Source organism: Eretmochelys imbricata, chromosome 2 (genome assembly GCF_965152235.1).
Source record: "Eretmochelys imbricata isolate rEreImb1 chromosome 2, rEreImb1.hap1, whole genome shotgun sequence".
Taxonomy (NCBI): Eukaryota; Metazoa; Chordata; order Testudines; family Cheloniidae; genus Eretmochelys; species Eretmochelys imbricata.
In genome coordinates, this window is record NC_135573.1 from 99911694 (window position 1) to 99934969 (window position 23276).

Genomic DNA, 23276 nt, shown 5'->3' on the forward strand with positions numbered 1-23276 from the left:
GGAAGACAGGTGCACCAATATTAGTGTTCTGGAAGAGGCAAAGATCCCCAGTATCGAGGCAATGATCATCCGTCAGCAATTCCACTGGACTGGTCATGTTGTCTGGATGCCAGACCATCGCCTCCCAAAACAGGTCCTGTTCTCTCAGCTGAAAGAAGGGTACCGTAACATGGGAGGACAACAGAAGTGTTGTAAGGACTTGCTGAAGGACAACCTAAAAAAAGTGTAATATTGACATTGATACATGGGAGACACTTGTCCAGGATCGCTTAAAATTGAGTGAAGTCCTACATGATAGTCCCCTGCATTTTGAACTTGCTCACTGACAAGCCAAAAAGGACAAGCCGCATAGGAGGAAGGAGAGACTGGTCTCCAGTCATGGTCAACGCTCAATGCTGAGCCTGAAAACATCTGTTGTCATTGTAATAGAACTTGTGGTTCAAGGATTGGCCTTATTAGCCACCTGAGGACCATAACTCACAAGGAAAATGAGCATACTCATAACAAGTGATCGCCCATCAGCTCTTTTATTATATCATGGATACGGGAAAGGTCAAATGGTGTCTAGTACCCTTAAACACAGCCCGCACCTCCAGATACAAGTACCTGTCCCCACCCTCTCTCAACTCATTAGGCTTTGGAACCCATGTCCCCTACCTAGCGAGTGCTGTTGAGTTGAGGGTGAGTCCCTCCATTGGGGTATGCCAGGTACAGTTCTGCTGCCCTCAGTTTACACAACAAGGATAGCAATCCTTTACTACTCCTGCTCCAATAACAAGGAGACTGGGGATCCAACACCAGTCACAAGTGATCATTTGGGCAATCAGTCCCAGCATGCTGAGCACCTAGGCAGGGCGGGTGTGTCCATGCAAATGAGATCAGCTTCTGAAGTCTTTTACCACAGCTAACCACTAGATGTCAGGGGAGAGCTCATCCAGACTCTGCTTACACATGAATGAATCTGAACTTAGATCATGAATCTTTTATTTGGCTCATGGGTTGCGTAGGCTGGTATTCTATACTTTCAAAGTATATGATGTGCGGCTAAGTAACTCTACAAATGCACATGCCCATCCCAAACAGGTCTTGATTCTTCCTCCTGTAAACCCAGTTCAGATGCATAGGGGACATGGAACATTCTCACGGTATTAGGGTTGAGCAGGATCATGAACCACTTTGAATTAGGGCTGTCAAGCAATTAAAAAAATTAATTGCAATTAATTGCACTGTTAATAATAGAATACCATTTATTTAAATATTTTGGCTGTTTTGTACATTTTCAAGTATACTGATTTAAATTACAACACAGAATACAAAGTGTACAGTGTTCACTATGTATTTATTTTTTATTACAAATATTTGCACTGTAAAAAAACAAAAGAAATAGTATTTTTTCAATTCACCTTATACAAGTACTATAGTGCAATCTTTCTGTCATGCTGATGACAGGTTCTGCTCGACAACAGTCGAAAGCAGTGTGGACCAACATACGTTCATTTTCATCATATGAGTCAGATGCCACCAGCAGAAGGTTGATTTTTTTTTGGGTGGTGGTGGTTCAGGTTCTGTAGTTTCTGCATCGGAGTGTTGCTCTTTTATGACTTCTAAAAGCATGCTCCATACCGCACCCCTCTCAGATTTTGGCACTTCAGATTCTTAAACCTTGGGTCGATTGCTGTAGATTTCTTTAGAAATCTTACATTGGTACCTTCTTTGCATTATGTCAAATCTGCAGTGAAAGTGTTCTTGAAATGAACAACATGTACTGGGTAATAATCTGAGACTGCTATAACATGAAAGATATGGCAGAATGTGGGTAACAGAGAGCAGGAGACATACAATTCTCCCCCAAGGAGTACAGTCACAAATATAATTAACGCATTCTTTTTTAAATGAGCGTCATCAGCGTGAAAGCACGTCTTCTGGAATGGTGGTTGAAGCATTGAAGCATGAATGTTTTTAGCATATCTGGCACGTAAAATACCTTGCAATGCCTGCTACAAAAGTGTCATGCGAATGCCTGTTCTCACTTTCAGGTGACATTGTAAATAAGTGGGCAGCATTATTTCCCATAAATGTAAACGAACTTTTTTGTCTTAGTGATTGGCTGAACAAGAAGTAGGACTGAGTGGACTTATAGGCTCTCAAGTTTTATATTGTTTTGTTTTTGAGGGCAGTTATGTAACAATTGTAAGTTGCACTTTCACAATAAAGAGATTGCATTACAGTACTTGTATGAGGTTAATTGAAAAATTCTATTTCTTTTGTTTATCAATTTTACAGTACAAATATTTGAAATCAAAAATAATAATATAAAGTGAGCACTGTACACTTTGTATTCTGTGTTGTAACTGAAATCAATATATTTGAAAATGTAGAAAAACATCCAAAATATTTAATAAATTTAAATTGGTGTTTTATTGTTGAGCAGTGCAATTAAAACTGTGATTAATCACGATTAATTTTTTTTAGTTAATTGCGTGAGTTAACTGCGATTAATAGACAGCGCTACTTTCTATATTAGTTCCTCATGACTAAATTACTTTGGTACTTCCTTGGAGCTGTGCTAGCAGTTTCCTTGTGAATTATGAATGACTGCACATGGAGAAAAATGCACAGCGATCCATTATTTACTTTCAATTTTTTATTAAGCTTTACAATTAATTGGTTTTATTTAGGATAATATATCAAAGTTTTTCATACATCCAATATCGTATTATATTTGTTTAGAGATTGGTGGCCAACTCAGCAATTGTATTTCTTACAGTTTTAGTAATAATGTTAAATATCCGTCACTGTTAATGGCCCCCAAGTGCTCCACTTGTTCCTCCTGTGGAGCAGAGCCTGCACGTGGGGATATGGTTTGGGCTGCACAAGAGGAGGTAGTGCCTCCTTCACAGTGTGCTCCTTTCACTTCTTCCTATACTCCACAGAAGCATCCTTTAAGTAGTACAGGCTCCCTAGATTATGAAGTGGTAGCATGGTGCAGAACATTGAGTCATTGCAGACAGAGCATAGAGAAACTTATACTGCTTCCGTCTTTGTGTATGGAAACACCATTATGGCTGCTCTGAGAAAGGCACCAGGAGCACCTAGGGTTGAGAGAGGGAACCCCTGGGCCATATGGATGAAGGACAACTACACAGATGCCCCTTGTTTCAAGCAGATCCCCCAAGATCTAGAAGCCTAGGAGGTGGAACCCCGGCCACTTCCACAGGGGGCAAACTCTGATCCCCAAGAAATAATGGCAAAGAAACGCCACAAACTGCTGTTCATTGAGTTTCCACTCCCCATCCAAGAATAATGTACACAGGGGAGAATCTGACCGTCAGTCACAAAGACAAAACACTTTGTTAGGCTCACTTTGCAGATGTGTTTTCCAGGCAATTTCACACATCTCCACATCTTTTCCTATCCGGATATTGGGAGCTGGCATTGAGTACAGGCCTCACATTTTTAAACAGGATTGCTTTCTACAGGAGCCACATTTCTCTACCTTTTCAGGTTGGTGACCCCTTACTTGAAGCTGCAAATTGTCATGACCCTCTGTAGGGAGCCAGGGTGGCTTCCCTCCAAACCAGAGGGTAAAGAGCCACCCTCTCAGCCTGAGTGGGCACGGCCAGACCAAGCTTACGCCAATCCCCGGAAGGGGAGGGGTGGGACAGGAAGTACAAAGGGCAGGGCCCTTTGCCCAGTGAGGGCAGCACCAGGGAGGGAGACAGACACAGGCTGCTGGCTGCTCCCTCCAGACCCTGCTGCCAACCCAGGGGAGGCCCTGGGCCAGGAGGAACCTGACCTGGAGGAAGGACTGAGGCGACCAGGACTGCCAGCCGCTGAGTACCCGGAGGACCTGGAAGGGCCAGGCTGTAGCCCGGGCCAGCATGAGCCCGACACAGAGGGGGAGCTGGAGCTGCCAGCAGCTGAATACCCGGACGAGCTGGAGGGACCAGAGAGGCCTGCTGGAGAGACCGGGTAGGAAGTAGCCCAGGGCAGAACTGCACAGTATGGTGGACGTATTTGGTCAGCGCGGCGTGGATGGTTCTCCGCTGACCCAGGGCAGGAACCTCTCCTCCCGCCACTGTCAGGGCCTTGGGCTGGAACGCAGAGGAGTTGGGTGGGCCTGCATTCCCCTACCCTGGCCAACCCGCCTTGGGTAGCAGAATCCCAAACACTGCAGGCTTGTGCCGGCGCGCCCCTGCCAGAGGGGCGCGCCGCAGACCCGTGCCAGCACACCTTCTCCACTAATTCCCCAGTGCCCGAAAGGTGTGACTAAGGCCTGCCCGTGGGACAGTAGCTCTCCAACGCCCCCTAGAGGCTCGGTGAACCGATTGAAACCTGTCAGACCCCCCTACATTTATGTTAAAAGCAAGAGTAAAAAAAAGTGTCGGGGTAACAATGATAAGACTATCTAGCTGGTTTGTTTGTGTTTCAAGAGGATGACCGATAATACTTGAACTTGAAGGGTAAATGTGTGTAGGAAGTGGGGGAGTGAGAATTTCTTTGCTTTAAACTCTAACAACATTTTCCAATATCTGGTGACACCTTTGATTGCCTTTTGGGACCTGGTTGAGAAACACTATACAAGAGAATTATGTGTAAGCTTCACTTGCTGTGGGTCTGATCCAGTGGCCACTGATGTCAATGGAAGTTGTTCCGCTGATTTCAATGGTCTTTTTTTGGCTTTCTGATTGCATCCCTGTTATAAAGGATGTGTGTGACATGATGAGAAATGTGCTCAGGATGTTCAGCCCTACGAGACTGGGACATCTGGTTGTCATCTGTCTCAGTTTGTGTGAGATGGTCCAGATTTTGTCCCTCTTCCCACAAGCAGGACTTCATACAATCCTTAAATTTTCCTTTGTTTGTGTGATGAAGCCCTGGTCTCTTGTTCCTGCACGTCTGAGAACTTAATTGGCTTTTCTTTGGAGACAGCCCCCTTCCTGAGACTCCCAAGAAACTGTGCCTGATGAGATGGATTTTTATCATCTTCCTTTCTTCTCCTCTGCTTTCTGCCTCTTCAGTTTCAATCCATTTTCTCGCTATTTCTATATTTTCATCTTTTTTCACTTTTCTCTATATTTCTCTGTTTTGTCCTTTTCCTCCATTGTTTTCCTCTGTTGTCCAGACGTCTCACTTATCTGGTTCCTGCTCCCATTGTATTTCTCAATTCTCTCTCCCCAGCGGGATATTTGCATTGTAGGAGAGTTGATTTTCCTTTGAATCGTTAAGTGTAGGCCTCTTCTGGAGATGGAAGCCTGATTCTGATCTTACTTGTTTTGGTATAACTCCATTGACTTCAGTGAAGTTACTTTTGATTTATAACCGTAAGTCACAGAAAAAGCGGACACAAAGGCCATGACTTAGTGAACCATTAATCTGGTCCGATATGGCAAGTCCTATGTTTCTGTATATAAATACATTGCTCTTCTGTTCTCAGCCCATTTTAAAATCAGACCGTATTTCCTTGCCATGAAGAAAGGCGTGGTAAGCTATCTATGGGAAGATGACACTACCCCAAAGTGAACATCACAGGGGAGTTTTGCTTGTAGCCTAGCTTATTCTGGATGTGATCCCCAAACTGGGTAGAGGGCAGCTTCACAAAATGATGGAGTAAGGAACCACACTAGGCCTGGAACAGGCATAGTAGAACACCAGAGCAGAGCTGGAACATGGAAGGAAAGTTGAAAATTTCATTTGTGGAAGCACTTGAACTTTGACAGCCTGTGGCGTGGTCCAAGGCTCTTCAGTATTTCTCTAGTACTTTGACAAATCAACAATTTATAAAAGACTGAAATCAAGTCTCCCAACACTCTAAAACATACACTGTGAGAACTTGAAAATGACATTTCCTGAGATTCACAGCCACTTCTAGGAACTTTGTTTGAGGATAGACTGGGCAGAGTGTCTGACTTGGCGAAAAAAGAAGCATAGTTCAGATCAAGGGGCAAGAGGGTAAATGTTCTGGCCCGTGGGCTACATGGTCATTCCAAAGTGAAGATCTGTGCTGCAGCTGTGACCCAAGTCTGTGGGACTAATTTGCAGCCACATCACGTTTTCTTGGGCCATTGACTCTTGGCTTGCCTGCCCGCTGCATTTCTCATCCAGGATTCTGTCATGTTACAAATACTCCACTATTTTTGTCTGTGCTGGACCCGTTTCCTGGATTTATGAACCCAGAGGAGCAGACAGGAGCAGGAACTTCTGACAGTTGAGCAGTGGGACAACTGCGGAAGAGATGGACACAGGTGCGAATCTTCACTACACTGTAGAGTACTACCGAGACTGGCCTTAAACTTGAGTATGGCAAGCAACCACTTTGGGCCCCATGTTGGACGTTTTACAAAACATTCTGGCTCTGCAACCCATGGACCAGTTCTCTCAAGTCCTGGGGAAGAAACAACTTACTGACAGACCACACACGTGTGTCAGTCAACTCAGAAGGGGGAAGGCAGTTCCTGAGCTGAGATCCCAGCCTGAGATCCCAGCAAGGCTGCCTGTGTATACCAGGCCAGGGCCACATTAGGGCACTGCAATGGCAAATACCATGCCAAAATGACATTAACACTGTGGCAACCCACAAATTAATACTAGAGCAGTCACCTTGTCTCTAGCCTTCAGACAGCCCTCGAGAGAGGCCATCAGAAATCCAGGTTTATTTTGTACTCCCACAGGCTAGCTGAAGCCCCACTGTGTTGCTGTGGCATCCTGACAGCAGGATGCAGAAAGTGTGGATTGTAACAACATCCGGTCTAGGCGGAAAAGAGTTTATAGGGCATAGGGTGACCAGACAGCAAGGGTGAAAAATTGGGACAGAGGGTGCGGGGGTAATAGGGCCCTATATAAGAAAAAGCCCTGAATATCGGGACTGTCCCTATAAAATCGGGACATCTGGTCACCCTAATAGGGGGAGACAAAGGGAGATCTGCCAAAGGAAAGAAGAAAGGGACAAGGAGCCAGCCAGCAGTGTGTAGTAGAGCCTGTGTGTTCTGTCTTGTGCTTGCATTCTCTTGCGGTGCTAAGAAGAGAAACCTCTAAATCCATTGTCTCCTAGAGCTGTGCCCCCTAGAGGCCGCTGATCATTGGAGCCTGGTCTTGCAGGAGGAGGCAAGGTCACCTGGACTCTAGAGCAGGAGGACTTGAGGGAGCAGCAGGTTGACTGAGTGCATTTTTAAATGTAGAAGCTGTAACCTAATCGCCTGGAGGGGAGTGGGAGGGAGGAAACTGAGGGCTGCAATAGCTACAGAAAAACCTGGCTTGGCAGCTAATGGGACAGGGTGTCTGGGAACAGGAGCAGCATTTGTGAGGAGGGCTGAGGATGGATTTTAAGCCAGTCTCATGATTTTGGGAGGCCTAACTCATACTTTTTAAACACTTGGGGTTGGCCAGATTCAAAATGCCACTATTTTTCTTTAGAATAGTTTACCTGTAAGATGCCTGGGACATTACAGTATCCTTTCCTTCAGTGGAGCTATACTAGCTGAGGCTCTGGTCCTATGTTTCTAATGTGTAGTGCCTCAATTATATTAGATTGATACAACCGTATTTGGTTGTTTCAGTTTAAGTGGGTGCTGCCAACTCCCGCCGCGTTTCACTTTTGGTTTCGTTCAAACAAACCCGAAAACAAAAGTAAATTTTGCATTCTGTCAAATACACCCAGCAGTCTCTCCTCAGAGCTTTGGGAAAGGAGGGGTTGTCAGAACCTGGCATGGTCCATGTTTGCACAAAAGGTTTGAAATTCCAAGAGCCTATCTACCAGCCTGGCCTGAGTGCAGAGTTTGGAACAAACACTAACAAGTCTCACAGGTTTTGAGATTTCATAACTCAGAATCCACATGGTTCTGCTCGTGACCATGTGCCTGTTTGCAGAAAGGGATAGAAATAGAGGTCAGTGAATGGACTGAAACTGCATAAATCTGATAGATAGCTAACAGGCCCATAAAACCAGTTATGTGTGTTCAATAATAGAGCACACCAGCATTTTAAGTAGATTTCAGGCTGCCATAGGGCACAACAAGAGCACAGAATTTTAACAAGGCTTGTACTGTGGTATTCCCAATGGTAATAGACCCACAGGAGGGGTGAATAAGCCTACGAGTCTATTAAAGTGCCTCTTAGCCTTAAACAACAGTCAGATATAACTGTAAATGTGCAATGTGCCCTTAAATTGCTTTGAGGAAACTTGGTGTGAAGCAGACAGCTTGAGAGCACTTCCTATTATCTTGGGAAGTAGCTGAGAGAGGAAAACACTGTGAGGACAGAGAGGCAAAAGCACATACTGTGTTACCTGGATGTGCTGGCTTGAGTAATATATGTTCCTTGATCCAAGTACACTCTCCAGACTTTAACTTCAGCAGCCTTCCTATTCACCGGAAGATATGAAAGGAGAAAGGACCCTGCTGACACCAGTACCTTAAACCTTCCAAGTCATTACCCTGGGATTAATATATTTAAGGTAAGCAATGTCATTGTAATCAAACTATCAGCAAGTATACTGTGTATGTAGGTGCACAAGAATTTCTTTGATAGGCAGAGAGGGCATGAACTATGTAAAGGGTTAAAGACAGCATTCCTTGGATGAGGATTTCACCCTAAACAAGATAGCCTTTTAAACTGTCACCAATTCACTGAAGCCATTGTGTGCAGAAAACAAAATAAACCCAATTCAAAAATCAATTGTCTATCAATTTATATATGATAAAAATATTCCTTTCACTTTAACAATCAATCTCATTCAGTGGGAGACAGGGCTTATTAATCAGAGAGCTGGGCTTTGTTGGGATTCCCTCTGAGACCTCTTTCCACTCGGCTTCCCAAAAACTCAGTTTGACTTCAAACTCTGTTACTCAGATATGTTCATCTGTCATACAGCAGTGCTTCACTGATTAGATTTAAACGCAGGGAGTTGGGCAGTAAATGTAGTGTACATGACAGCACCGGAGTTACACAAAAACTCTCTCTCTTTATTCATAGACTATCAGGGTTGGAAGGAACCTCAAGAGGTCATCTAGTCCAACCCCCTGCTCAAAGCAGGACCAATCCCCAATTTTTGCCCCATATCCATAAATGGCCCCTTCAAGTATTGAACTCACAACCCTGGGTTTAGCAGGCCAAAGCTCAAACCACTGAGCTATCACTCCCATCCCCAAGCTTTACTATGTTTACACATCTTATTGCATTTGCTATACATTGCATCATATGCTCCAAGTTTCTAATGTGCCAGGGGTGCTGCCCACCGACTCCACCCCAGGCTCCACCCACACTCCACCCCTACTCCCAAGGCTCTGCCCCCTCCCTGCCTCTTCCTGCCCCTGTTCTGCCCCGCCTCTTCCCTGCCACTTCCTGGATCGTGGCCCCACTCCACCCCTTGCTCTGCCCTGTGGCTCTGCCCCGCTCAGCCTCTTCCCCTGAGGCCCCGCCCACCACTCACAGGAGGCAGTGGCCTGCACGTGGGTGAGGGTGAGGGGGCAGAGAGGAGGGAGCAGCGGGCAGGTGGGAGGGGCAAAGAGGAGCGAGCAGTGCGGGGAGGAGAGGAGCAAGCGGTTAGCAGAGCCTTGGAGGGAGGAGGCCAAGTGGGGATGGGGCCTCAGAGCAGAGCTATGGGGCAAGGTCCAGGCACCGGAGCTCCTCTGAGTGTGGACATGGCGCCATTGTAAACCCAATACTGATCTGATGACTTTTAGGTGGCTTAATAAGTGAAGTAAGTCCATTTCCCTGAGAGCAGGTGTTCTCAGCCACAGAAATCACTCCCACTAATGTCACTAATGTGTACGTTTGCCCTTGAGTCCTGCAAGTTGTTCCACACAGAGTCCTGCACCTGTGCAGAGCCCCACTGACTTCAGTGGATCTCTGCATGAACAAAGGGTCCACCTGCATGGAACAATTTGCAGGACTGAGGCATTTGTTGATAATTTTGACAGAGGCCAAAGACTGAATGGTTATGAAGACCCCGAGAAACAGACCCTCCAGGTCAGGTTGAGATACAGTTAAAGGCACCCTGGGGAATTTTTCAGCACTGCCACCCATGCTGTACCTATTTACTGATAAAATGAGAACTTGAGTCTCCATGGCTGCCAAGCCAGCACCTTCCACCAGGACTTATTTCACAAACCCACAGGCTGACATGGGATCTTTCACTTCCTCTCACAGACCGACACCCACAAAGCTCAGTGTGATATCTTTCTTTCTCACTTACACACACTCAACAGTATGGATATGACACTGGGCTAAGAGTCAGAAGACTCGAGTTTTCTTTCTGTCTGTGCCACTGATTTGCTGTGTGACCTTGAACAAGTCACCTAACCTCTTTCTAGGTCAGTTAATCTATCTCTAAATTAGGGATGATTATGCCTCATCATCTTTATATAGTGCCCTGAGATCTGTGGATGAAACACTATTTAAAGGCAACGTATTTATTGTTTTTAATAAAGCAGATGATGGATTTGGAACCCCGTACTAATTCATACTCAATGCAGAAAATGCAGTGCTGACAGAGCTGCCCAGTAATAGGCACCATCTTTAGAACAGACTGTTTAGCTATCCAGGGTAACCAACGTTACAACTTTACTGCAAATCTCACAGTATTTGATAAAAAGAAAAGGAGTACTTGTGGCACCTTAGAGACTAACAAATTTATTTGAGCATAAGCTTTCGTGAGCTACAGCTCACTTCATCAGATGCATGCAGTGGAAAATACAGTGGGGAGATTTTATATACACAGAGAACATGAAACAATAGGGGTTACCGTACACACTGTAAAGAAAGTGATCAGGTAAGGTGAGCCATTACCAGCAGGAGAGAAAAGAAAGAGAAAAAAAACCTTTTGTAGTGATAATCAAGGTGGGCCATTTCCAGCCGTTGACAAGAATGTGTGAGGAACGGCCGGGGGGTGGGGAATAAACATAGGGAAATAGTTTTACTTTGTGTGATGACACATCCACTCCCAGTCTTTATTCAAGCCTAACGTAATGGTGTCCAGTTTGCAAATTAATTCCAATTCAGCAGTCTCTCCTCAGACAGAAACAAACACCTAAAGATCTCTATCAAGAGTTCTTACAACTACAATACCCACCTGCTGAAGTGAAGAAACAGATTGACAGAGCCAGAAGAGTATCCAGAAGTTACCTACTACAGGACAGGCCCAACAAAGAAAATAACAGAACGCCACTAGCCATCACCTTCAGCCCCCAACTAAAACCTCTCCAGCGCATCATCAAGGATCTACAACCTATCCTGAAGGACGACCCATCACTCTCACAGATCTTGGGAGACAGGCCAGTCCTTGCTTACAGACAGCCCCCAACCTAAAGCAAATACTCACCAGCAACCACACACCACACTACAAAAACACTAACCCAGGAACCTATCCTTGCAACAAAGCCCGTTGCCAACTGTGCCCACATATCTATTCAGGGGACACCATCATGGGGCCTAATCACGTCAGCCACACTATCAGAGGCTCGTTCACCTGCACATCTATCAATGTGATATACGCCATCATGTGCCAGCAATGCCCTTCTGCCATGTACATTGGCCAAATTGGACAGTCTCTACGTAAAGGAATAAATGGACACAAATCAGACATCAGGAATTCTAACATTCAAAAACAAGTCGGAGAACACTTCAGTCTCTCTGGTCACTCGATTACAGACCTAAAAGTGGCAATTCTTCAACAGAAAAACTTCAAAAACAGACTCCAACAAGAGACTGCTGAATTGGAATTTATTTGCAAACTGGACACCATTACATTAGGCTTGAATAAAGACTGAGAGTGAATGGGTCATGACACAAAGTAAAACTATTTCCCCATGTTTATTCCCCCCCCCCCCCGCCATTCCTCACATGCTCTTGTCACCTGATGGAAATGGCCCACCTTGGTTATCACTACAAAAGGTTTTTTTTCTCTCTCTCTCTCTTTTCTCTCCTGCTGGTAATAGCTCACCTTACCTGATCACTCTCTTTACAGTGTGTATGGTAACAACCATTGTTTCATGTTCTCTGTGTATATAAAATCTCCCCACTGTATTTTCCACGGCATGCATCTGATGCAGTGAGCCGTAGCACACAAAAGCTTATGCTCAAATAAAGTTGTTAGTCTCTAAGGTGCCACAAGAACTCCTTTTCTTTTTGCGGATACAGACTAACACGGCTGCTACTTGAAACCTGTCATTATGCAAGACAATATTTGATGTTTTTCCTAAAGCTCCAACTGCTGGAATAATGCAATTACATAAGAATTTCACCTTTCATTAAAAACGAACACTAATTTTCTTGCCCTCAGGAACAGAGTGCATCCTAAAGACTAAACAACCAGAGTCAAATAAAAAGAGCCCCAAAGGTGTCATTTAAAAAAAAATCCCTATGGTTTCTAAACTAATCTCATGGGGTTTGGTTGTTGTTTTTTAACTGATTTGTGATTTGTGATCACTTGGGGTTGAGAATTCCGGGGCCCTGTCCAATAGCAGCGGAAGACTCCAGGGAAGATTGTGCTCAGCAGGGGACAAGCTGAACCCTTTCCTCATTAATTTACATTCTCGTCCCCCCCTTCTCCAGGATCCTCTCCCCGGGTCCCTGGCTGTGGCTTCCGCTGGAAGGAGCCACCAGAGGAGTCACTAGAGAGCCGCAGCCCCCGTCCAGCTCCCTCCTTTCCCCCGAACCTGCCGCTCTCTGCGAATCCCGTTGCCCTGCCCCACCCGGGAGGTAACCACGCCCCCTTCCTTTCTGACGTGTTCCTGGTTCTTCTTGCTTCTCCCCTGCGCTGATTGGGGCTCGCGGCGTTCCAAAGGGGCGGGCTCACGGGGGGATTTAAACTGCAGCTGGCCGCAAGGTTCGGAAAGGCTCTCGTTCTGCTGAGATAGCCTGGTGCCACGTGGTGAGGTCGCTCCGGGTAAGTGGCAGCCCCCCGCCAGGGTGGAATGGGGCTCCCTGTCTCCGCCTGTTAGTTGCGGGGTTCGCCCTAGCTCAAGGCTTTGGTGGTCACTTTGCACCCGGTCTGGCAAAGTTTGCTCAGGCTCTGTTTCCCCATGATTCTCCGGGCGGCCAGATGGCGGGGAGGGGGCAGACAAATCCCCCCTGGTGCTGCTGGGAGTAAGCTGCTGCAGCAGCTGACGGGGAAGCCGTGTCACTCATGGCCGCGGCGCTGATTCTGTCCCGCGGCTGCCGGTCGCTGGTGCGTGGCGGCCTGCGGCCTCGCAGATGGAGACCTGCCCCGCTCCGCTTGGTGGTGAGTAGGGTGGGGATGTGTGTGTTTGGTGGGGATTCCCCCTGCCATGCTGCGCATGACTCTGACGGCATCCCTCTCTGAGATGCATGGGCCGTAAGCACGTTCTTTGCCCTTCCCCAAGTCCGCGTCCCTTGTTCGGAGAGCAGGGATCGGGCCGTTTAACCCGTCCTCCCAGCCGCAATCCGCGCCCGCAGACGGGGGCTCTCGACGTGGGTGGGGATACGGGCCACACTGGGACATGACGTGTCTGCCACTTCGTACTGCGCGGGGGGTGTTGTCTCCTCCAACCGCTGCGTCTTAAATACCCAGACCCTGCCAGTGGTTAAACGGTCTGGTGAAGGAAACCTGGGGAACTCAATGTCCTGACCCACTATCTAGCCTTGGCCCTCATGCCCAGTTCTCTAGCCTGTGGCTTGCACTGACTGACCGTGGAAACTGGTCACCATATGATGCACCATGTCTGCGTCTGTAGCTGCAAGAAACTCACCCTGTCCTGCCTTTCATTTCAGGAAGCTGGTCAATAGGATGTCCTCTCTGCAGTGCATTATTTGTAGATCAAAGGGCAGTTTTCCCCATCTAAACGAAAGAGGTGGTGGCAAAAAATAGCAGACAATATAATGACTTTGGCTGTCAATAGGTCTAATGCTTCCAGCTAACCTAGAGCAGGTGCTATTAAATAGGCCCCCAAAAACAGTGCTATCATCTGGGGCTCCATCCTGTGGGCTGAGAACACATTTTCCTACTTTACAGTCAAGCCACACTTCCTCTTATGAAAAGCATAACTTATGCAATCGTGTAATCTCAGTGGTCATGCAAAAAGAAATCTGAGAAATTAGTGACAGTACTTCATAGTATTTAGCTGGTTCCTTTGTAATACTTATCAATAACTCTAATATTCTAGCCATGTCTTCTTTGGTATGACTAGCCAATCCCTTTTGGAATCTGGGGCGCAGGAGTCTTAAGCTCCTTCCAGAATATAGACATGGGTCTTTCAGTACTGACCCACAAGGCTAGCATGATCAAGTACTACTTTTAAGTGTGGCTTAAAACCAATTCTGGGGTGAGGGGGGGTAGAGATCTACATTTTTACCAGCTGACTCAAACATGATTCCCCTGTAGACCATAATTCTGCCGAACAGAACACATAGTATCTTTGTATCCTAGACATTACCACTTACCCACTGGTGTTGCTATGGGAACCACAGCTCACCATGTTTATTATTGTGTAGGTCTTGTAGAATTTTTAAAGTTCAACCATGGAACACTGACATCACTTTCTGCATTTAATTCCCCTTTAAAGGGGAAAAATCACAAGTGAATAATCATAGGACCTTGAGAGGTCATCTAGTCCAGTCCCCTGCACTCATGGCAGGATTAAGTATTATCTAGACCGATCCTGACAGGTGTTTGTCCAACCTGATCTTAATCTCCAATGATGGATATTCCACAACCTCCCTGGATTATAATAGTGGATTACACATAGTAGGCTCACTGACTACACCTGGAGATGATGGCTGTTGGCTTTTCTGGGAAATTTGATGGGCTAAATTGATTTGATCCTGATTTGAACAAGAGTTATGTGTCGATGGCATTCCTTCCTCTGGTCCAGGCTGAATCAGTTTCTGGCTATTTGGGCAAGAACGCTGAATGAGATGGAAAATATGTGGTCACTAGAGAACTTGAGCATTTTTTTGGAAGAGTCTGGGCCCTGACCAAATTCAATCATAGGTACTGAAAATCCCAGATTCCCCCTCAAAACTGAGTGACTTTAGTTAAGTTTCACATCTTATCACAGTGTCTTAAGTGTTAACTGTTTAACTATATTAATGAGTGCTCAGGTGAAAGACATTACAGGGTATTTCTATACTACCTGCCAAATTGGCAGGCAGCGATCGATCCAGCGGGGGTCGATTTATCGTGTCTAGACTAGACGTGATAAATCAACCCCCCCCCGAGTGCTCTCCTGTACTCCACCACTGCGAGAGGCGCAGGCCGAGTCAATGGGGGAGCGGCAGCTGTCGACTCACCGCAGTGAAGACACCGCTGTGAGTGATGCTCAGATGAAAGGCATTAGGGTTTGAATATGTAAATGTCTTTCTGGCGTTCCATGCCTCTGTGTGTTCCCATTCTAGTGAGGAAAGAATGTTCCACAATATGCAGTTATGAAGCAGGTTTTTTTTTTTTTCAAACTTAGGGCTTGGCTACAGTTACGAGTTACAGCACAATAAAGGAGCCCCAGGTGCATTAGCTCACTACCCGTCCACACTGGCAAGGCACGTAGAGCGCTCTGACTCTGCGGCTACAGCGCTGCTGGTACTCCACTTTGGCAAGTGGCATAACATTTGCTGCTCCACCGCGGGAGCACTGCGGTGCCAGTGTGAACGAGGTGTTGCATTACTGTGCTCTGATCAGCCTCTGGAAATGTCCCATAATCCCCTTAAGTCAAGTGGCCACTCTCGTCCTTGTTTTTGAAACACTGAAGGAACGCAGATATGCCCTTTGAAAGCTCTGTTTCTGACAGCCGGCTGCTTATCTGTTCCAAGAGAAAGCAAGCCATTAGTGTGTGAGAGAGAGAGAGGGGCGGCTGGGGGGTCTGCTGCTGTCTGAACTTACAAGACAGCATGCAGACATGCTCTCAGCTCCCCAAAAACCCACTCTCCCCCCACATACACACAACACACTCCCTGTCACATTCCACCCCCCCTCCCCCACATTTGACAAGCACGGTGCAGTCACTTGCATGATGGGATAGCTGCCCATAGTGCATCGCTCCCAGTGCTGCTGCAAGTGCCACAAATGTGGCCATGCCAGTGTGCTTGAAGGTGTCAGTGTGGACAGACTGCAGCGCTTTCCCTACTGCGCTCTCCGAAGGCTGGTTTAACTCAAAGTGCTCTACATCTGCAAGTGTAGCCATGCCCTTAGATGGCTTAACTGTAGAGTCCTGTGCAGATACAAATTTTGTATCTGCATCTGACCCACAAACATGGTCCATGAATAGATATCTGCAGATTTGCAGGGCTCTACTTAACTTCAGTTTAAGGGTGCCGGTGCTTTCAACCTCAAGGAGGATAAATCAGTTATCTGACTTAAGTGCAGTGCTGTCATCCTCTCTCATTGCTGAACAGAATGCTATCAACAGTTCCATAAACGTTCAGCTCTGTGTGTGAAGGGGGGAAAAAGGCTGAAGAGACTCCACAAAACTTCTGCTGAAAAGGGCCTGCCAAAGAGTTTTTTGCTAGGGTAATTAGCATAGTGACTGTGACACGCCAGTACAAGTTTTTCTTGCTGGTTACTTTTTTTGCACAAGCAGAAAATGCCAATTTCTACCATGGAGATGCTCACTGTGTACTCAGTTTTTTGTCCTAGAGACAGCATCTGATGCTGGCACACTTTGGCATCTAAATATTTGGAAATAAATGCAATCCCACAAAGTATTTGTAAAGCTTATTTTTATTGCAGGGGGGGGAAGCTAGAAATTCCTGGTTAAGTCTCTTATCTGAAATGGTTTTCATTTTTTGGGTCAGATCCTCTTAATACTGCACCAGAGTTTACTCTTTGTACAGAAGAGGTATTTATTGGGTGGGTTGAATGAGATCATTTTGAATATACTGTTCTGAAATCTAACTGCTGATTATCCCCATGGTAGGGCAGAGGTGAATAAAGTTTCTTTAAAGATTCTCTTCTTCCTCCTCCCCTAACACCACAAAACTTGGTCAAGCATAAAACTCAAGGCTGATGTCACATGGTATCATCTGGCTATACACTGACTTCTTGCTAAGTAGCATGATGAGATCAGTCAGTCTCTGCAGACTGCTTTTGAGTAACTGAGGGCAGGCCTTACCATGAGGCGAACTGAGTGCCAGACTGTGGGAGGGCGCCACTAGGACCCAGAGTGTAGAAAATTGTCTGCTGCTGGTGCATTTGTATTCTATCTGCTCTAGATGCACAAAGATGGTGCAGTGCTGTGCTGGAGGAAGGAGGGCACAAGAGACATAACTGGCAGGCAGGAGAAAAGGAGAGAGGTAATAACAGAAAGCAGCAGGAGCTGCAGGGAGAGAGAAGAGGAGGAGCCTCTTATGTACCTCTGTAGCACCCCCAGGAGCTTGGACTGATTAACACCAGCTTCTCGGGGAGCATCCTGTTTCCTGCTGCTTCCCTGATCCCACTTAAGGAGAACAGGCAGTCAACTGAAGTATAGGAGCCAGTTAGGCCCTTAAGACGCTGATATCCTCCCTCACTCAGGCCCTGCTGCCAGCCTGCTTATTTGTCCCCTTCAATTGAGTGCAAGCCACTATCGCTGGCACGGAACAGCAGTCATGAGGGAAAGAAGAAAATGCCCCTCTGGGGTAGGATTCAGAAAAAGGAAGTTTTTCTAACTAAGCAGGAAGGAGCTCTCCTGAGATACATAAACACAAATGTTCACGGTGAGCCTTCTGGCCCCAGTGAGGATGTGGGTGGTGAGGAGATGCCTGATCTTCCAGTTAGTCAGAGTGCAGGTGACGGGAGCTACTGCAGCATCCATCTCAAATGGATGTAACCATGCACATTCCTGAAGAAAAGTGTAGATCAGAGAAGAGTGTTGTGGAGTCACAAGAAACAGCTGCTGCTGAGTTCAGTTCCTTAACTCTAGATGATCCAGGACTGTGGACACACTTGAGCAGTAGCCTGAGGGACTTCCTTGTACTGCATGAGTCACAGCAAGTGAAAAACTTCATGTTCCCCAAAGACAATGAAAATAGAAGTTTCCATCCAACACATCACTGGCATAAAATACCCAATGGTGACAAAGTGGAGAGGCCATGGCTTATGTACTCTAAAACCCAGAATGCTGCATACTGTTGTTGCAAACTCTTCCAGTCTAATGTTCCAGCCACATTGGGTTCTACAGGAACAAAGGACTGGAAAAATCTGGCTAGGAATCTGGAATGCCTTGAGAAGGCAGCAAATCACCAGAGAGCATTCCATAGGTGGAAAGAGCTTGAGATGAGACTAAGGTTAAAGGCCACCATAGATGATCAGCATCAAGAGAAGATTGCATCAGAGTCTCTTTACTGGCAAACTGTTCTGAAAAGGCTCATTGCCATTGTGAGAATGCTTGCTTCCCAAAACCTAGCACTGCGTGGCACTTCAGATCATCTGTATGTGCCAAACAGTGGAAACTTCCTTAAAATTGTGGAGCTGTTGGCTGAGTTTGAAGCTGTACTCCAGCAGCATCCAAGAAGAGTCACCACCCAAAAAATGTACACACACCACTACCATGGAAAAACCATTCAAAATGAGATCATACAGTTACTGGCAACAAAAGTCAAACAGAAGATTGTGGCAGATCTGAAGTCAGCAAGATAGTACTCTGTTATTCTGGACTGCACACCTGACATCAGCCATACGGAACAAATGGCTTTAATGGTGCATTCTGTAATAACAGAACCTAGTGAAAATGTCCCTGCAATGGTGACTGTCGGAGAACATTTTCTAGAATTTATTGACATTGATGATACTGCAGGAGCTGGTATGACAAACGTGCTTCTTAAAAAGCTGGAAGATATGGGAATTGCGATAGCTGCCATGAGAGGTCAGAGCTACAATAATGGTGCCAACATGAGAGGAAAGAACAGAGGCGTGCAGACACGGATCCGACAGTTTAAACCCTTGAGGTGTTTTTTGGGGGGGAGGGGCTGTTTTTTTTGTTTTTTGTCCCATGAAGTTCTCCTTCATTGAACTTGGTGGTCAGTGGTGCAGCATCAGCTTCTAGTGAGGCTGCTGAATTTTTTAATGTAATGCAAAGCATCTATGTATTTTTGTCTGCATCAATTCATCGATGGCAAATTTTGAAGCAACATGTGGGAACATCCTGTCTGACACTGAAACCACTGAGTGCCACATGATGGGAAAGTCGAGTGGAGGCAATAAAGCCTATCAAACACCAAATTGGGAAGATAGATGGTGCCATAGTTGCCATTATGGAGGATAATGCTGTGACCAGAACGGTTCATGAGAGAACAGTGGCAGAGGGAAATGGAATCACCAGAAACATACATAACTTCACATTTCTGTGTGACTTAGTGTTGTGGCATGACACACTGTTTGAAATAAATGTTTGAAGCAAGAGACTCCAAGGTGTTGACTGTGATATATCTGGAGCAAAGGAACAACTGAACAAAGCAAAGACATAACTACAGTCTTAGTGGTCAGATGCGGGATTTCAAAATGCTCTGAAGAGTGCACAGAAGTTGGCAGAGGAACTTCACACTGAAGCTATTTTCCCACCCATTCAAGAATAAGTCACCGAAGAAGACGACACTTTGATTACGAGGCATGGAATAATCCCATAAGAGACCCCAAACAACAATTCAAAGTTGAATTCTTTAACCAGGTGCTAGATTGTGCAATACAGTCAGTTGAACATTTCATGCAGCTCAAGAAACACCGCAGTATATTTGGGATGGTTGTACGATATTCCAAAATGCCTCACTATACCTGAAGAAGACCTACACCAGCAATGCAGGCACTAGAGACAGTGACACATGATGACATGTGTGATATTGATGCAAGTGATTTAGGTGATGAACTGAAAGCCCTTTCAAGATACATTTCAGCAGGATCAACTCCAAAGGCTCTTCTGGAATATGTGCACAAATAAGATGCTTTCCTCTTGCCAAATGCTTTTGTTGCTCTGCGCTATTCTATTCTAACACTTCCTGTAACAGTTGCCAGTGGAGAATGCAGCTTCTCAAAGCTGAAGTTAACAGATCTGTGCTCCACAATGACACAGGAGAGGCTGGTCAGCCTTGCAACCATATCAGTAGAGTATGAGCTGGCCCAGAGTGGACCTTCAGGAAGCAGTTCAAATCTTTGCAACCAAGAAGGCATGGAAAGAACTACTTTGATTATTCAAACAGATAAAAATGCCAGTGTTTACTATGCAGTCAAGAAAAGTTACATTTGCTGTTCAGTCATTTGAAAGTTAAGTGTTAAGATTTTTGAACAAAGGTATTTTAAGTTCTCCTTTACTGGGGTAGGTAGCAGAGCAGTACCATGAGAGGAGTAGAACAGGAAGAGGGCAAAGTGAGACCTTTCAAAGTTTTGACCCAAGCGAGGGGACATGGGGCGTCATTTGAGCTCCCTGCCTCAGGTGCCAAAATGTTGTGGGCCAGCCCTGTCCGTGACGCCACAGATAGTTTTATTATGTTTTGAAATTCTAGAAGGCTGAATGGTCAAGAATGACTAAGAAATAGTTATTTGCTACTAACTGTCCCTGAATGTTTCTTGTTCCTTAACTCTCTTGCAAGCAGTGGAAAGGAAATCCGCTCCTAAATACAGATGTTCTAGTATTTTGCAGGAGTACAAGAACGGGCAAGAGTTGGTGTAGTGTAAATGGTAACACAGTATTTGCTATCTAGGTGCTGTCTTGCATTTAAACTTGCAATATGTTATGTTCCTTGTCTAATTCTCGAAAATACAACTTTGGAAAGAGTACCCAATGCAGAATAAACAGAATACTATGAAAGAATACTTCAGATTAAAATTACAACTCAAGCTATACTTCCAGTACAGTATATTTACATATTGTAATGGAATTGCTGTCTCTTTACAAAAAGGTATAGATTTAAAGTGTTTTTTTTTTTTTTAAAAACAAGCAAGATACATGATCTTGCTAGAATAAGTTGGCTTTAAATTGATAACTGCTCAAAATCAATTGCATACATTCTTTCTGCTGAAATAATTTGAATTATGCTTTCATAGTATTGGTCTCCAATGTTGTCACTGCTTTTTTGTTTAAGAATTCATTTAATCTGCTTCCATTCAGCTGCACTTTCCTGTCATGTGATCTCTGGACTGACACAGCAAGAACTCCCAGGACTTGACTATTTTGCTGTGTTGCAGTTTCGAAGGAGGGTGGAGCTCTAGTGTTAAACTTTAAAGAGGAAGTTGGTTTATCTGAACTGCTTTACCAGCTTGGCTGTATCACGCTTAAGGCTCTAGACACTGAACTACTTCTTCTCTTTCCTCTTAGAGTTTTCAGCAACTTCATTCTGATAAGAAAATGTCTGTCCTTGAAAGACTTTTTCAGCACATTGATGAACACCAGGATCTCTATGTTCAGGTAAGAATTCTTCCACACAGCTATTAAACTACTTAGTTCTACTGTAATACAGGACAAATAAATTTGTATGAAATTGAAAAGCGTCTCACCTGTTGAGACTGATTAAAGGTCAGCTTGGTGATTTGTATCCTTTGGTTCTATTGGTTTCCCAGTGATTTAAGTGGCATGTAACTTATGGTTGGAGAGACTATAAACAGCATAATTTTAAATATAATTGTATACTACCCTATTATAGTAAAATGTCTAAACTTCTAGTGAACAAGTAGGAGAATTTTATACTAAAACCAGTCATTTTCAAAGTGTGTCATAAATTGCAACTGAATTTCACAACAGACCTACAAGGTAAATGCTTTTACAGTGGGGAAAATGTTCAACTTGCCATGAACAAGGCCTAGAGGGAGTTGGTGTCAGAGCCAGGATTAGGATTTAGTAGTTCCTAGATTCCAGTCCTGTGCTGCTGACCATCTTTCTCTTACTTCAGTAAATATGGAGAAACTAGAAATATCGCTGCATTACCAAACATCCCATTAGCTAATGCCTTTGACATGTGTCTGATCACTCTGGGAATATCTGGACAGTACAAAACAGGCTGCTGCATGCTAGATCTTCACATGTTACTAAATGAGGATTGTATTGCAATTCTCTTATCTAAAACTCTGGAGGGACTTAACTACAATATAGTGCTTAAATGTTGTATAGCTCTTGTGTCTATAAGAATATAGGAGTAATCAGCACAGGTGCCCAAGATTGTATTCCTGGGCCCTCTGGTGGTAAGGAGAAGGACTAATATCTTTCAGAAAACTATAGCTGGCACTAGATGTTGAAACAAAGCACCACTGGTAGAAAGACCTTGTATAGACTTGAGGTACGGCATGTTTTTGCTGTAGTGCATTTACAACCTAGTACTAAGTCAGGAAAGAGTTAACACTTTCCTCCTCTTGCTACTGTATGTGATTGGGGGGTGGGGTGTTCTTCAAAAGCCAGCTCTACAGGAAGCTTTTCCAATTATAGCAGCCATAGTATATTACTAACCCTCTTAAAACAGAGAAGGCCAGAGTCAGCAAAGGGTTAATATCAGGGTTTTGAGGGTTTTTTTGCCCATTAAGTAATGTATTTCATCAGCTACTCTGAACAATCTGGATTGCACACGAATGCTGTAAAACCACTCAAACCTTTTTCCCCTATAAATAGCGGCTGGCCCAATGGGTGGCAATCCAGAGTGTGTCGGCATGGCCCGAGAAGAGGGATGAAATCAAACGAATGATGGAAGTTGCTGCCAAGGACATCGAGCGGCTGGGTGGCACAACTCAACTGATGAATATTGGCACCCAAAAGGTATGAAGAGATGCTCACCTAGTTGCTACCCCATTACTAGAAAATAATTCTCAAGCAGAATACTTACATCCTGCATGCCAGTTAGATTCCTGACAAAGCAACTAACTATAGGCTGCAGCCTATATGTGGGTGACCAGCAGTTGCCCAAATGGAGACATATGAGCCTGCTCCCTACTCCCCAGTCTGAAGCCTCTTGTTGACACCAACTTGCTCAGCTGCTGAGAACTAGTCCACTTCAGATCCCAGACCTGATCCCTGAATTAGGTATGGTGGGAATCTGTGCTACAACTTTAAATGTTCTGTGAGCTGGGATTTTCTCTGAAGCACTGTAGTAACAAGAGTCTGGGATATATTGGGAACAACTGAATGTGAAGAGTCACAGTACAAGCAATATGTTACAACATGTGTGACCACACAACTTAAATCCAGGCCAGCAGATCTTAAATGTTGGCTTTCACACATACTGTTGCTTCCATAAGTGACTAGAAGATGCTATTCTGAAAGGTTCTCTCACTAACTGGATCTTCTAGGTTTAAAATCTTGTTCCTCTTCCCTCAGAACCTTTAATTTAGAATATGCTACATCTAGTCCAGGCAGGGCTGGATGCAGCTAAAGCAA

General features: G+C 45.1%; 1 protein-coding gene across 4 annotated transcripts in view; it reads left to right on the top strand.

Annotated features, from left to right (window-relative positions):
- CNDP2 (carnosine dipeptidase 2) overlaps positions 1–23276 on the top strand; it is a 62608-nt gene that overhangs the window by 24194 nt on the left and 15138 nt on the right. The window contains exons 2-5 of one of the 4 annotated variants that reach the window (XM_077810503.1): positions 7419–7447; positions 8339–8452; positions 21234–21323; positions 22515–22658. In XM_077810503.1, the coding sequence (XP_077666629.1) occupies positions 21264–21323; positions 22515–22658 (204 nt within the window). In that variant the 5' untranslated portion in view covers positions 7419–7447; positions 8339–8452; positions 21234–21263. Of the gene's footprint in view, positions 1–7418; positions 7448–8338; positions 8453–12757; positions 12884–21233; positions 21324–22514; positions 22659–23276 lie in introns of those variants that run through there. The other 3 variants (XM_077810501.1, XM_077810502.1, XM_077810504.1) reach the window with 3 other exon arrangements.